This window comes from Engraulis encrasicolus, chromosome 12, assembly GCF_034702125.1.
Source record: "Engraulis encrasicolus isolate BLACKSEA-1 chromosome 12, IST_EnEncr_1.0, whole genome shotgun sequence".
Taxonomy (NCBI): domain Eukaryota; kingdom Metazoa; phylum Chordata; class Actinopteri; order Clupeiformes; family Engraulidae; genus Engraulis; species Engraulis encrasicolus.
This window is the reverse complement of record NC_085868.1, coordinates 40,280,429-40,297,078: the sequence shown is the minus strand read 5'-3', so window position 1 is coordinate 40,297,078 and position 16,650 is coordinate 40,280,429. Positions and strand designations below refer to the sequence as shown.

The window sequence follows — 16,650 nt, the reverse complement described above, 5'->3', positions numbered from 1 at the left end:
CCAGTGCACCAACCCACTGACCCATGTCACTCTGATACACTTTTGTAAGACATTTTTGGTTAAAAAAAAACTTTATTGATAGTAAAATGTTAGAGAGAGAAAATTAGCGGGAGGTATAACAGACAGGAAAGGGTAGGGTTAGGGTAATGCGTGCAGACAGGGCCGCTGACAGCTTTGGCTGGGCCCAGGACAAAGTCATCTGAAAGGGCCCCTCAGCCTTTTATATGCTATAATGTAATGTTGACTCAGTGCTAGGGGCCCCTCTCTCCATGGGCGCGGGACAACTGTCCCCTTTGTCCCCTCGTGTAGGCACCCCTGCGTGCAGATAAGACTTGAATCCGGATCCCAAATTATGGCATGGCCACATGACTTGTCACACTTGCCACCTGAGAGGTTTTACACTAACTGCACTCCAACTGTCCTTGGTCATGCAAACATGGTGGACATGGGGACCATAAACATCTACATGTCAGCTTTGACTAGGTATTTGGACCTTTAAATTGAGTGACAGTTGCCAAGAGGTGTACACTAATGACACTCAAAAACTGTCCTTGGTTATACAAACAAGGTCAAGGTCAAATCTGACTTTCAGTGCTGTCGTTAATGAAATTGTTAATAAAACACACACTGCTCACCACCACCATAGTCAACCCACCAACTCCCCACACCACCGTCAGAGAGAGTAGAGAGAGAGAGGCTCCATTGGCCCATTGTTTCCGGGTTCTATTAGGCAGACCTAGGCAGACCTAAGGACTGTTCTATTCAATGCTAGGAGTATTATGACACCCCCTTTAGGCAGACCGGAACCTGGTCATGTTAGGTGCCCATAGCAACCTATTACAGTGGCATATCTCTATACTTAAAGAATCTCTGCCACCGTCCTCTTACATGTACATCTGCATTGAAGGCAGGATGACTGCAGCATGTCTCCAGCCCCCACTGGCCTCTGACTGTGTTTATGCTTCACTTGCCTGGGGATCATCACCCTCATGGAGAGAGAGAGAGAGAGAGAGAGAGAGAGAGAGAGAGAGAGAGAGAGAGAGAGAGAGAGAGAGAGAGAGAGAGAGAGAGAGAGAGAGATGAGAGAATACAGTGTGTGAGATGACGGTGGGAAGACACTGAAAGAAAGACATGAGGCATCATGTTCTTGCACGACCTCTTGTCAGTGTCTTATCTCCTTATGTGTATAACTCAAGAATGAAGTGAACGTATACTACACTGATGTGAACCCTAGCGTATTTGAGCTGCTCCCTTTTCTGAATGTCCAACCATCATATGCTTTACTTTTATTTTGAGGCTTTCGAGAGCTCATGTGTAAATGGCAATCATGTTTATCAGCTGAGATTTCATATGCAACTGGCATGTTCTGTTGTAATATACAAAAACATACAATTGGTTTTGAGACCTGTCAATGCCTAAACCAGTGTTTCTCAACCTTTTTTAGGCAAGGCACCCTTTCAAGTCATGAAAAATTTCAAGGCACCCCAAACCAACAAGCCGTAACATGGCATCGCATCCGATACCACACAAGCTTAGAAAAGCAACACTTGCGAACGTCACACAACCTACGTTTGAAGTTGCAGCTTACTGGGGCGACCTACATTTACCTTACTGTGCGTAAATGGCAGACGAAAGATTCCACTGACTAAGCATTAATTTATTAATTTAGAGAAATATATATTACTTTACACAATTTATTTATCAGTCACGTTTACGCGGCCCTCCTGAGGGGGGCCTGCTGCACCCCAGGGTGCCCCGGCACCGTGGTTGAGAAACACTGGCCTAATCTACTATCTACATAGGAAGTGTACCTGGTAATTCACATTTTCATGCAGTGTGCTGTATTTTTGTGATGTGTGGTCTTACAATAATGCGTGTGTTTCTCCTCTCCCACAGGAGATCGACGGGAAAGCCCTGCTGCTCCTGCGCAGCGACATGATTATGAAGTACATGGGCCTCAAACTGGGGCCCGCCCTCAAGCTGTGCCACCATATAGAGAAACTCAAGCAGACCAAGCCCTAGGCGGACATCATACCACACACAAACACAAACTACAAAACATGCCCAGAGATCATTTTTTGGGGGTTTATGGAGCATTGACATCCAAGAGGAACAACACACACACGCAAACGTATACACGTTCATGCACACAGTCTAAAAAAAAAAAAAAACATGTCCTGTGCTCATTTTTCTGGATATGTAACTTTTGACATCCAAGAGGATCGTATACCAGCTGGGACTTTGGATTGAACACCATATATATCTCCTGCCAAGCGTCTTCTACTTTTATTTTTTCAATTCTTTTTGTCAAGGTCCAGGCCATCTTTATGTTCTTCCGGTGACTGCAGAGAGACCATGTTACCTCATACTATCACTCAAGCACACAAACAAGAAATCGGGAGACAGGTGACATGAAGCAGAGTAAGCTGAAACCCAAAGAATACTCTCATATTTCTAGACTGGCATGTTTTATGCATACAGCCTTCTGCTGTATGTATGTATAAAACATAATTTCAATTATTTTTCAATTTGAGTTAACATGTACTTTCAAAACATTGTTTAAGGTAAAAAAAACAATTTGAGTTACCTACAATGACTCCTTTCCATATATTATTGAGGGAAATAACAGACCATTTTTGGCAAGTGTTTACTCTGAATCACAGGGTATTTAATTGCATCGATTTGTGGAGTCAAAACGAAGCAGGCTTCTGTTCGGAGCAGCTGCTGTTTTCCAAAGTGATCAGTTTTGTTTGCTGAAATCCAGCATGGATAAGGGTTATAGTATACTATATGGGGTTTCTGAAGGTGCTTACTTGGTTAATTGATTGCATGTCAAAAAATGTGAGTCTATAGAGGAAGATATCTGTAGCCTACACAGACTCTAGTCTGTTTTTGTTTTCATGGTAAGCTTTTTCTGCTGCTGCTGCTGCTGCTGCTGGGCATTGACTGGAAACATCTATTAAAGATCAATGCAAATCCATAGGTTGTTGTAAAAATAATATATGTGTAAAGAACAGACAAAAAACTAAAGTGAAGAATTTCTTTCAACATAGTATAAACCAAAAAAGTTAACATACTTCGTGTTTGTGTAAGACTGTAAAATCTGAAAGTTCTGGAAGTTAAAGCATAGTTAAAAACATAAGGTTAAAGCGACTGTTGATGAAGTTTTGCTGTGGCTTCACATTCTGATTCACTCAAACTGTTATGATTTCGATCAGAATATGAAGAGAACTGCTTTTTGAAAGCAGGGCAACATTACTGTTATTGTAACCAGTGTTTCAAGGAACCGTTTCCATGGCAGTGGCTAATTTGGTGTGTCAAATCAAGGCTAGACTAAAGCTGAAACAGCTTGTTTCATTACATGGTGCACTTTGTAGCAAACAAACCAATGCAACTCGCACTATGTAGTGAAGTATGGTGTGGTATGTGGACATTTCTGACACTGGCCCCTAGCCTATGTAGAATCTCACTGCTGTTACATTGTCACTGCTGTTATTTATTTTGATAAACTATACAACTCAGGACGTTCCTCTATTACAGTTCTCATCAGTTACATGTTTAGTATAAAAATTAAGTGATTTCATCTCCAAGTGATAAAGTGTAGTCATATTGCGTCTCTACCATGGCCCAAGTTTACTGGGTTCATAGAGAGATGTTTCAAGATGCTGCTCTCTTTATATCCCTCATGTTTATGCTGAGTAGCTCATCATGTCACAGATCTTCTCATACATCTCAACTTGACATTATTATATGCAACTGTACATAAAACACCACGCCATGCAAAGTAGCAAAGCTTTTCTAGAGAGGTTGAATGAGTTACAAATTCTTGGAACTATTCATGGTATGATCAATGAGCATCAAAACACTTCCTTACTGGGGTCCTCTGGTCAAAACATTAGGCTGCAGCACAACTTCCCTTACTAATACTGGCTAACTGTTCTGACAGTTTTTCCACTTTCCACTGATTAAATTTGCATGTTTTGTCAGAGTATTTGTCACATACACCTTGAAGGTATTGCTTTCAGTCCGACTGCTGGAGGATGGCACTATCTTAGCCTTCAGAAATCCAAGTGTCCCCTAACTTTGGTGCTAAGGACCAGATCTTAATGTAATTATATCGGTGTGCTTTTTTGTGTGGACAAACTCATATTTTACGGCAGCTTTTTCAGTTTGACTACCTTCCAGCCGTATGTTGTTGAATCATCTATCCTTGCAAAGATGAACGTTTGTGATTATTTATTCATGTTATTCTTTTATAAAATTGTTGATTTTTTTACTTTGTTTTCTGTTGAATCTTTTGCTGTCAATCATCTGTCAAATGGGATCTTTACGTTTTATGATAAGGTTATAGCATTATGTAATGTATTTAAATGTTGAAGATCTCTCATTTGTAAAAGGATTTTTTTCTTACTGTATCATTTTTTATATTCAGCTGTGTAGATCTCTTACTGAGACTGGTAACTTTATTTTGATACTCAGGTTTTGGTGATTCAGATGATTTGATACTTTTGATACCATTGCACTTACCGTATTAAAGGTGTACAGTGCAGTTCAATTTCCAAGTCATTACACACACATTACACACAATATCTGTTCATTTTCTGAAAATGATTGTTGATTTCTTCACCTATTTTTTATAAAATTGTCAAGGAAATGACATTGGTGGTGTGCTGTCATCATTTGAAAACATACTGTATATTAATTCACATTGTGATGTGAGGTATAAGAAGTCTGATTTGTTTAAAGGTGCTCTGTGTTGGATGGTGGCCAGAGTAGGTATTGCAACTATGCTGCTCATTGAAACTATGCTACCTATTGTCAAATTGGATCTTTTCATAAATATTTACTAAATAATAGACCAATTATTAGTAGTACTAATTACTAATGATATGTTGCTAATCTTAACTTGTATGACCAAAGCACAGTAAGTTTTGTAGCCATTTGTTTTATTTCTGGGCATTCCAAATGGCAGACATGGAGAGCATACACTTTTTCTTGTATGAAAAGTACAATATTTTGATGGTGGTGGTAAGTATTCATAAACAAGGTAATTTGTGAATGGGCAGCTGGAAGGAAACTGCAAAAAAAATATTACACAATGCACCTTTGAACCGGTTTAACTCAGCTAAGCTCAGAATAACACAAAATCTTTATTTGCCAAAACGGATAACTGAGTTTTCTGTTAAAATTGGAGGTGGGTGTAGAAATGCCATACATTATTTATTTCGAAAGTGTATATGGTGATGGTTTTGTTAAGTGTTTCCATGTGGTAAAATGGAGCAGAAACACACACCCCTGTTTTTATGTGCTGAATTGGTTGCAATAGCCAGAATCTATGTATCAATAAACACAATGATTTTGGTTAAGATTGATAAATGGTCTATAATGATACATGATACAGTTAAGTAGGCCCATTTCTCATTTTTTTTGTCTTTGTTGGATATGCATAGAACTCTCCATGCCAAGCAAACCGTACTGATTATTCCAAATGTCCTAGAATGGAAAAGTGCTTGGACGCACTCCCTGCAGTTCATATTGTTAATATTTCCTCATTCAACAAAGCCAGCTGCGGAAGTCTCATCCAAGTTTTCATTCGCACCACATGCAAATCTGAACCACATATAGAGAACTCTCCGGGGCTTGACATGAACGTTTTTCTCACTGGCCACAATGGCTGGTGTTTTTCCCAAGTCACTAGCTATTCAGACTCCCTACTGTACTAGCCACAGTTGCATCTGACCAGCATTTGGACAGTTGACAGATGCCATGACGCCTGACGACAGGAGAGAACAAATGGGTCTGTTTTCCCGGGCCCAGGGAGGGGGTGTGTGTGTGTATGTAAGGGGGGTGGGGTCCCATTACATTGTACGAATTGACAGGGGGCCCTTTCAGATTTTATTGTCCCAGGCCTGGTCAAAGCTGTCAGCGGCCCTGTGTGCCATTGTCAAGCCCTGCTACTCTCTAGTCATTATTGAAGAAAGAAGCAAACCGTTGCTTTTTGATGGGGAGGACTTGTATCTCCTGCACATTGACCTTTTTGAATTTCACCGTCCTTCCCCTGCTGGGGCTGGGGCTGCCATGCTGATGACTGCTTTCTCCCTGGACATGGAGGACTTGGTTGCAGTGCTGCTGCTGCTGCTGCTGCTGCTGCTGCCACTGCTGCTGGACCAGAGGAACTTTCTCCATATCCTGCCTGGAGTAAGCAATGGCAGCAGCGGGCGACATTCCAGACAGCTCTCTCAGCCTTCTCTGGAAGATGGCCGTTGGAACGGTGTCCTTGACGGCCATAATGACCTTGTGTTTTTGCGAGCTGCCTATGATCTCACAATGGCAATCTCCCATGCAGTTCTGAGATTCACGGCTGCAAGGCCTGTCCATAACCCCCCTGTGGCGCCTGCTGACCTTCAACGACGTCAGGCCGTTCAGCGTCTTTGAGTCCAGATTCAGATGCTCCTGGGCCCGGAGAGCCTCCTGAGATATCTCCAGGTCCTTCACAGATTGCTTTACATCCACGTCCTGCACGACCTGGACCACTGATGGCTTGCGGCCATGGCTTTCCAGAGACAGGTCGAGTGGAGAGTCCTCCTCAGGGACCACAAACTCCTGCTTTAGTTGACTTGGCCCAGCAGCCACCATGGATAAGTCCAGCACACTTGCCTCTGACTCACCCTGATGACGGGATGGACTTGGAAACCCATCACAGGTTTGCGTGCCCACATCTGTGGAACTTTTAGGGGTCTGCTCCTCAGCTTTGGCAGTGAAAGGAATTGGGATAGGTATGGGAATGGGAAAAGGTACGGGTAGGGGAATAACGATGGGGAAAGGAACCAACAGTGTCGGGGGTGGTACAAGAGGTGCCAACAGGGAAGGGCACAGGTACGGCAGAGGTAATGGCGGCGGGGCTGGCAAACCGCTTTTGGGGATTGCGTTGAGTGTTGGATTTCCTCTGGCACTTTGGCAAGAAAACTGTACGAAGCTATTGTGTGAGGAGGCAAACGGGTCCTGCAAAATGTCAGCGAAGCTTAAGGGGTTTGGAACGAAAGGCAGCCTGGCCTGTTCGAAAGCGGCTTGTTCTGCCATCACTTTCTGCTCACGCTCGATGGGAGCAGGGGGAGGCTGAGGTTGGCAAAACGTGGCTGAGGGGTCCTGGCATGGGATGCTGCTATGTTGCAATGGCAACGGTAGTGGTGCAGCGGAACAGAGAGCCCCTTGTGGGATTAACTGAGAGTTTAAACACTGCAAGACCTGCTGATCCACCACAGGAAGGGATACCGGGCCGTGATTGGACAGGAGGAGGTGTGGTGTGGATCCCATATGTCCATTGCCTTTGGTAAGTGCTCCTGCGGTGGGAAGCTGGAGGTGCATTGGCAGAAGCACAGTGTTCTCACCGAGGTACAATGGCAAAATGGCTGACGGAATCTTCAGAATTACTGTTCCAGAATGTTCTAAACTGGAACCTTGGGATTGGCATGCTGGGACTGTGGCAGCTGCAGACCAGGAGGCCTTCTCTGGTTCTGGTCTTGAGCAGTTTGAGTGGTTGGTATTAGTTTCCATGTTGCTGCTGCTGTGCTGGGATCTCTCACTTGTCTGGTTCTTAATGCCGTCCTCTCCTCCCCCCACAATGTCAATACCCCCTGGCTGAGGAGCACTTATACTCTCGTTGTTTAGACCTTCCATCTTGGCTTGGACACAGCTGCCCCTTGAGAGAATGCTGTTATGGCTGGCTGGCTGGTTTTCTGATTAAGCTGTGTGCAGACAACTTGAATCTTCTGTGCTATCCATATTGTAAGTGAGCTTGTGTGGGTCCTGAAATATATGAATAAGAAAGTTATCAGATTGCTGTTAAATGACAAGTTATCAGATATCAACAGATATAAACAAAGTCCTGTAGGAGATTAAGACACAAACAGACAGCATGTTTTTAAAAGCATTTAAGAAGAATTGTTGTCTGGTGGATCCGACAGAGAAAGGAGTTTTGTGGGGCCTGTGCCATACCACTGCTGAGATCAGCATTTGTTTAGTTTAATGAAAACATTTGACCTAGGGGACAAATGCACCAGGCTCACTAAGTGCACTTATGATGAACAGTAAATCCCATGGCTTGAAAAAATTATGAACTGGTCTCATTGGGAAGGACAAGGGAATAGCAAATAAGCCACAGTAGCCTGAGCCTATGATTACAGATCATTGCATTTTCTTTTCCTTTTTTATCTTTAATATACTGCATGTAATTGTCTTGTCATTGAAAAAAACAAAACACCACATGAGTTCGCGTGACACCTAAACTTTCCATACCGAATCAATTCAACTTGAGGTTTGGGTTCTTGTGACTGGCTCTCCCACACATCCAGTCCTGACACAAACAGGCAGCAAACCAGGCAATTGCCTTGGGCCCCCAGCTGAAAAGGGCCCCCTGCTAATGACTGATTGTATTCAAATGACAGCAGTGACAACTTGGTGTGGCAACACCGCCCTAAATTCAATGACTATCAAACTATCAAAATCTTTCCAATGATCTGAAAAGACGAAAAGGGCCCCAAATCCATCTTTGCCTAGGGCCCCCAAATACGTTGAAACAGTCCTGCAGACATCTGAGCATGATAATGGTTAGTGTCGATTCACAGATGTATGATGCCCACGGGAAAGACTCCATCCATAGGAGGTCCATAACCCTGTTAATGGGGAATGCTGGGAAACGGTAAAGAAGGAACTACATAGTACAGAAATGCTGTTGCTCTGCTGTGATTGCTGGGGTGTGGGGAAGTTCACCACTAAATCGCTCTCTCTCTCTCTCTCTCTCTCTCTCTCTCTCTCTCTCTCTCTCTCTCTCTCTCTCTCTCTCTCTCTCTCTCTCACACACACACACACACACACACACAAACACACACACACACACACACACACACACACACACACACACACAGATGCAAAACTCATGCACACTGTATACAAACACGAATCCCAGCAATAACGTGCCAAGATTCTGCCAAAATGCTGATGTGCTCCAACCAACCAAATGACGCTGATATTTTTCCGTCTGCGTGTTTGCGTCCAATAAAATAAAATGCTGTGAATTATTTGCGTGATTGCTTTCACATTTACCCTCCAAGGATTATTGCGTATGGTTTTAGAGGAGAGCAGAAAAAATCCTGGCTCTCCAGGTATGTAATGGGGCTGTGAGCTCTTCACCAAGCATAATATTTGGAATACTTCGCTGCCTATAGGGCCCTACAATATCAGAACGCAGTATAATTCAAAATGGCAAACTGAGAAAAAAGGCTTTAAAGTTTCCTTTCTGGCCACGCAACTGTGTTGGAGGTAAAGTGGTGATGACACTTCCATATAATACTTTTTTATGGTGGAAATTTATGCACACAAGAAAAAAGCAAAAAAAACAACATTCTCATTACTTTTTAGCTGAAAAATCATTATACTGCGTTCTGTTGTGGTATTACTGTCTACACCAAAACCACGGTGTCAATGGAGAAGTGCAGTATAATGTGCATTATACTGCGTTCTTGGCTAGTACGACGTAACCTCCTAAAACCAAAAAGCGCAGTATAATCAGTTTTTATAATTTTTTTCTGAAACGGGACCAAGTTGGACCAAAACATTTTAACACAAGAAAAAGAAGGTATTTTAAAGCCAATTTCCAGTCTAAACCCATTTTCGACCATTTTCAAGATACTGCGTTCTGATATTGTAGGCAATAGGACTGAAATGGTCAGCTGCTAAACCAAGCACTTCTTAAAAATCTGTCAAAATGTTTTAAGAGAGGGTCCTATATTTTATGGATTTGATTTAGATTTTTCATTCCCCTTCACAACTGGGGAATGCTGTAATAAATGATCAAACATAAATTTAAGAATGTTCAAATCCCTCTGAAAAAAACAAACAAACATATGACTTAAATGCTACCAGCTCTGTGAATTCCGCTTTATTGCTCTCAAAAAATCTATTAAAACTGCTGAAATAAATCTTCAATAAAACGGCCTTATAAATCGTGAGCCAGAATTGGAAAAAGCTACAAGGCCAGTGGCGGGCTTCAGATGTGAAGATTTATTTCCACTATGTCCCGCTCTAGTGAGAGAAAACTCTGTAAAGCACCGATTTCTCCTATTCAGTTTTTCCAAGCGCAGACCCAATACCTGAAAAGCTGCCCCAATTGAAAAGTATTACATTAACAGCACTGCTATATACCTCCATTGGACAGTGCAAGACAATATGACTACATCTAGGAAATCCTTCTGTCCTCTGTGTGTAATTTTATGGCAAATATCTATGTAGTGTATTATGGCACGCAACATGTGCCAGCAGGATAGGGTTGAGATGTTTGCATAGAAAGCGTTTTTTTGAATGGCTCCTAGTTATGAGCAGTGCAGGAACCGAGTCACAACTGAATCTCATCTCTTGCCAGGAATGTACGGTAGCCAGAAATCACGAAATGGGAGGGTCCAGAAACAAATTGATGCAAAACCCCAAAACGCATTGATTATTTGTTATCACTAAAACTGTCAATCAAACTGATAAAGCATTCTGATTGAATGGGCCCTGATTGACAAGTGGATGTGGACCTAGCCCACCCGTGACTCTGCTTATTACATGACATGAACTGCTCACCCATAATACTGAACAAACAGGTTTTCAATCATCTGTTTTGGGGAAGAGTCATTGTGGGGGGTGGTCGACATTAACCAGGATCCAGGAACCAGATCCAGACGGGAGGAGGGGAGGCTACTGACACTACTCCCCAGGGGTGTAGCATCAACATCTGGGCCTTATACACAGATGCAGAGCCTCTATTATTAGTTTATTGTAACCAGATGGTCTTAATTCATAATTTTTTTCCAGGTATTTTTGGGGGGTTTTACACCTTCATTATTTAGACAGGACAGCGAGAGAAATGGGAAATGAGTGGGGAGAGAGAGCAGGGGATGGATCAGGAAACACTGACATACACTGACAAGGGCTGACACACACCTATACACCTGACGAAGACCGCCTGAGGTCGAAATGTTGTGTTCAATAAATCGGTGAGCAGTAACAGTGTGCGGATTTCCTTTCTTCTTTTACGCACATTTGTTTGATCCAGCACCAGTTTTACTGGATGTGTGTGCATCACCTACACTACTTATGGAAACAACCTCAGGACAGAATCGAACCCGGGTCCCCATCGTAATGGTACGGCGCACTAGCCCACTGAGTCTCGTAGCCCCCTTAATCTGTTACTTAATAGTGTCAGTCAGGGTGCGATTTGTTAGAAAACCAGAAGGCGGGATGTGTTTCAAAATGTAAGCAATATCAATGGACTTAATTGGAATTAAATGGAATTAAACTGTGATTAAAATCATGAGGAAAAAGTGGCAATATCAAAACCAGAAGGGTGGGCAATCCCCCCCATCCCCCCCTGGTCTCAGTAATGTCATAACAATATTGATAAGATGTTGAGGTTTTTTTTCCAGCAAACCCTGAACTGGCTTGCCAGCGATCCAATCTGCACAATAAAGCTAAAAATACAGTTCCATACTCCTTGGTTCCCCTCTCATGGTTCCCCTTTCCATCGCTAAGACCCCTCTGCTTCACCAGGGGGTCAACCAGTCTGTCTGCCAGTCTACAGCAGGGGTGGGGAGCCTACGTCTCGAGGGCCATTTGCGGCCCTTGAGGCCATTTTATCCAGCCCCTGATGTAATTTTAATGTTATGTAGCTTCACATGAAATTTGTAATGGAATCTTAGAAAATACATTTGCAATACAATTTAGTTATATTCAGGGGACATAGAGAAGGTGGGGTCTGTTTTAAAGGTGGCTGCCTTCAGTATAGGCCTAAAGTGCAGGGGGAAATCCTGGCTTGTGTTCATAGTACGGCACTCGGAGGACTTTTACGGCCCTCAGATGAATTTGAAGTGGCCCCTCGAATGAAAAAGGTTCCCCACCCCTGGTCTACAGAGTCTTGACGCCACCACTGCCACCACTGCCTCTGTTGAACTTCAGCTGACGTAGCACAGATGCTACGGCTATAAACCGTATAAGCTACACAGATGGCCTCACGGAGCTAACTGACCTGCAGTTGTTTATAAAGCCACAACAAATCCCCTAAATCGCAGGAGACAGGCTTCACAAAACATGTTTGGGGTGAAAGCGATACCCAAAAAAAACATTCACGTCTTGAACAATTCGTTTCTTCCCTCTTCAATAGTAATTTATGCTAACCCGAAACACCTGAATGGACAAACTACATTTCTGTACAGTGGGCATAGCGTGCGGCACATAACTGAAAGAAGAGGGCAAGAGTTGGAGATGCTATCTTCAAGTTCCCTCATTTCAAGCAGTTGTCATGGCAACACTGCTCCTCAATGCGCTGCACTAGGCTATATCCCACCAAATGTAGCCATTTTAGACACTTTCATTTAAAAAAAAAAAAGTGCACACACACACACACACACACACACACACACACACACACACACACACACACACACACACGCACACACACACACTGACATACACACACACACACACACACACACACACACACACACACACACACACACACTGGATGACTTTTCCTTGATTCACTGGTTAGTCCCTGAAACCAAGAAAAAAATATTGTAGGCTATTATGATTGCGGAAAAGCTGCAGCATTTGTCATAATTAGTCTTTAATTGTATGCATCAAATTACAGTTCCCATGTGGCTAAAAATTAAATCAGAATCAGCATCAGGTAATCAAAGTTTACATGCTTGGCTTCTCCAAGAAGGTCACATGTGAAGACAACCCACATTTATTCATGTAGGCTATATGAAGATAACGTATACATTTGAAAGATTCAAGATTGGTTTTAAGTTACAGAGGAAAATCTCATTCATTATTTCCAATTAAACTCAGTTTCACTCAAGCCACGAGGCTAATGATTGACATTTAGGGTGTGTGGTGCAATAGGCTTCCTGTTAAAGTCTAAACTAGGATATGCAAATCAGATGGAACATATGCATGCAGATTAGACAGGGCAGCGCACTGGGTCAACCTGTATTATGCTTTCATTCATCAAATGCAATTACGACCACCCCCTCAACACATACACAGATGTACGCATGCATGCACGAGTGCACGCGCACACGCACACACACACACACCCACACACACACACAGACGCACAAACAAGCATGCATTGCGAATACACACTCGCACGAACGCACACGCACACGCACACACACACACACACACACATTGCACACATATGCGAATGCATACACACACAGACACACACACACACACACACACACACACACACACACACACACACACACACACACACACACACACACACACACACACACGTTGGCAATCTGCATGCAAATGAGTTGCACTCTAACCTTTAAAGAAAACCTTGGGCTGAGACAGGCCTCTTATTAACAGGGTAATGAGTACTCTGCGACTGAACACGGTTAAGATTATAATGCTGTTGGTCCTCGTAGCTGAAGTAGTTGTCAAACTCATCACACTCCATAATGCATCACTAGCAGATGATATAGGAGTACAGGAATACTAGCCTGATTATCATCGACGTTCAAATCTCTTTGAGACTAGGTCTGACCAAGACCATAACAATTAACGTTTCCCAAACGCCATGGTTGACTTGCCTCCCTTGGTTTGCTTATGGTTGTTTGCTTATAGACAAAGTGGGAGGAGAACTCAGAAAGTACTTGCATTGCTCTTGACCTGACTATTTGCAACGCTGAATGTGTTGCGTCACTAGGAGGGCACAGCCTGGCTACAGGAATACTACCCAGGCTCTGCCCTCGCAGTGACTCAACACCTTCGCCTCTGCTACACTTGCTCAGGTAAAGAGCTGGTTTAGGTACTTTCGAGTTCCCCCTGGCAGGGGAACTCCACCCACTTTGTCGGGAAGCAATCAACTTTGAGCATCACCAACGGTGCTGGGTAGAGGCGTGTTCAAGGCAGTGATGTGATGTTTAAGCAGAGACGTTCTATTGGGACAAGAACATTTTTGGTTTCAACTTTAGCTCAGCCTTTTCCGCCCTCTATCAGTCCAAGGGAGGTGGCTCAACCATGCCGTTTGAGAATGTTAGTTGTGAAGCTCTTGGTCAGAACAAGTGTGGAAGAGGTTTGAATGTCGATGATAATTAGGCTACAGCAGGGGTCTAGAGCCATATCTGGCTCTTTTGGGAACTGTATCTGGCTCTTACTTATCTAGGGTCGCCAACCATCCCTTGAAATATGGAATCGTCCTGTATTTATAAAAGTACGGGTTCCATATAGAGTTGAAACGGGACAAGGGAGGTTAACAAGTGTTAAAATGCAGGAAATTACATCAAAGAAATACAAAATTCTCCCAAACCCTCACCATAATAAAGTTGACAGTTGGTAACCCTACACTTACCTGTTATCAATAAAAGCAATAATTTGACAGTACATTCTAGAATTGTTGGGCTTAATTGAAATACATGCTTTTGATTGTATTCAGTGTTTTTAAAATGGTATGGCTCTCGTGAAAATGTATTTTTTAAAATTTGGCGTTTATGGCTCTCTCCACCAAAAAGGTTCCTGACTCCTGGGCTACAGGAATACGGAGTCACTAGATGACGCCTGAGCTGAAAAGTAACTAAGCAGAGGTGTCTAGAGTAGGAGTGGAAGTCTCACTGATGTAACGACAACTTGAACTAACTACCTATTACTACTGTGTGTGTGTGTGTGTGTGTGTGTGTGTGTGTGTGTGTGTGTGTGTGTGTGTGTGTGTGTGTGTGTGTTTTGTGTGTGATAGACGCGTGTATGGGATGAGGTGGCGCTAAAGCACCTGCCCCTTTGCCCTACTGGACATAAATGCCCCTTTTGAAGGCTCTTTGACGTCTTTTGAAGGCTTTAAAGAAGAAAAAAAATGTCAGTGTACTGTAGTCCGTGTTGACATGATTATCTACAAGTTCTTGATGATCAAAAGCATGTGGCAATAATTTCCCTACTCAATATATATGCCTAGTAAGGCAGCCTGAAGTTCCCCCCACCTCGAGAACCTGCCCCCCAAAAATGTCTGTGCACGCCACTGGTGCGTGTGTGTACGTGTGTGTCTGTACGTGTGTCTGAGTGTGTGAGAGCGAGAACGTGTTAGCACCTGACAATTGGTGCCTTCTTGGCAGCCTCCAGAGCTGGTGTGAATTTGATAATGTTTGTGTATGAAAGCACTTTGAGTCACTACACTTTGAGTGCTATTGTTATATGAATATTTTGATTGACTGAATAGCGTTGCAGTGCACTGCATACACTTCCGACACAGTTTATACCCCATACCAGTTATTCCACTGTATAGGTAGCCTACACTATGACAGTACTTCTTTCATTTCACACACCTCTGAAAGAAACCCAACATAAGAGATCTGAACGTGAGAGGGGTACACCAGAGTGATCTCCCTGTTTTAATGACTCCCGGCTGTTGCTTGCGTTCTTGTCCCCTGTTTGAGTTTGTGTGCCCCACCCTCCAGCAGAGTTGTTCTTGTTGCAAGAAAACAAGAAAAAGGGAAAGCAGCCATCCAGGCACACAAAACATCCTGTGACAAACTCTCTGTCTCTCTCTTTGTCTCTGTGTGAACTGATGCTAATAACCAAGCATTATTATTGAGTTACTTGACTATTAAGTTAGAAGGAATGCCAAATATGTTTAGTCATCAACGGAGAAGATCAAACACATACTTGAAAGATAAAGTATTTATTTTATTATTATTATTATTATTATTATTATTATTATTATTATTATTATTATTATTATTATTATTATTACATCCATTATTTAGACCTATGATTTCCATTACGCCGATTGTTTCGCATTGTCTGTGTCATTAAAATACTCACCAGCTAGGCATTTATGAGCAATAACTTGCATGGCTTAAATTCGCACGTTCACCAGAGTTGCAATTTATCATACTGTCCACTAACGGCACGCCATCAGTGATAGTTTTACATTCTTTAGAACGGAGTGCGTTAAATAAGTAGATTAACTCCTTTCATTGGCACAAAAATAAATTACAAACATGATAAATTGTCATAGCGTGATAAAAGAAATGTATCTTACCCTGTTTGTTTTTTGCCTCGCGCAGTAGGCTACAGTCGTAATCCCCTTCAGTGCTCCATCTGAGGATTGGGAAATATCATCATTCGCTACATTGGGCAGTGGACAATGTCATGATTTGCCAACTGAGGATGGGGTGGGCTGTTTAATTTGCATCATATCAGCAGATGAGGCAACACAGCCTACAAATTTCCCAATGAAACCTTCAAGGATCTGGAGTGCAATGATATGACCGCCGTTCGCATGTTCCTCCTCCTTGTTGTGCGCGCGCGCCACGCTTGACAGGGCAGGGCGCTGAAATGCATCTGAGAATGTGGTTCAATAAGACATGAACTAATCACTGAAATGCTTTGTTACTTAAGTCATCCTTCTTTAGTCAACGTTGTATCAAAACATTCTTGGGATTGCTACTACTAATAATTAATCACATACAATGACGGTTGTAGGCTAGTGTAACCGAAGGGGTTTCCCTCCCCGGAGTGATTTCTATCACATCTGCCACATTAAGGAAGTGTGAATGATGACATTATCTTGGGTCCTAGTCCTACTCTAGTCTAGTCCAATGAAGAACT

General features: G+C 42.8%; 2 protein-coding genes across 6 annotated transcripts in view; one reads left to right on the top strand and one right to left on the bottom strand.

The window, feature by feature from the left end:
* Window positions 1–2,988, top strand: part of scml2 (Scm polycomb group protein like 2) — a 53,334-nt gene extending 50,346 nt beyond the window's left edge. For all 5 annotated transcript variants that reach the window (XM_063212185.1, XM_063212184.1, XM_063212183.1 and 2 more), the window contains one exon: window positions 1,897–2,988. In XM_063212185.1, coding sequence (XP_063068255.1) covers window positions 1,897–2,022 — 126 coding nt within the window. In that variant the 3' untranslated portion in view covers window positions 2,023–2,988. The remainder of the gene's footprint in view (window positions 1–1,896) is intronic.
* On the bottom strand, window positions 2,908–16,282 carry LOC134459773 (retinoic acid-induced protein 2-like). The gene is made up of 2 exons (XM_063212186.1): window positions 16,082–16,282; window positions 2,908–7,806 (listed from the first exon to the last, which is right to left on the bottom strand). The coding sequence occupies exon 2, from the start codon at window positions 7,675–7,677 to the stop codon at window positions 5,962–5,964; it is 1,716 nt and encodes a 571-aa protein (XP_063068256.1). The 5' UTR covers window positions 7,678–7,806; window positions 16,082–16,282; the 3' UTR covers window positions 2,908–5,961.
* Between the last annotated feature and the right edge of the window lie 368 nt (window positions 16,283–16,650).

Bases quoted from the DNA above. Each gene is read 5' to 3' on its own strand.
- LOC134459773 (XM_063212186.1), bottom strand. From the start codon at position 7,677: ATGGAAGGTCTAAACAACGAGAGTATAAGTGCTCCTCAGCCAGGGGGT.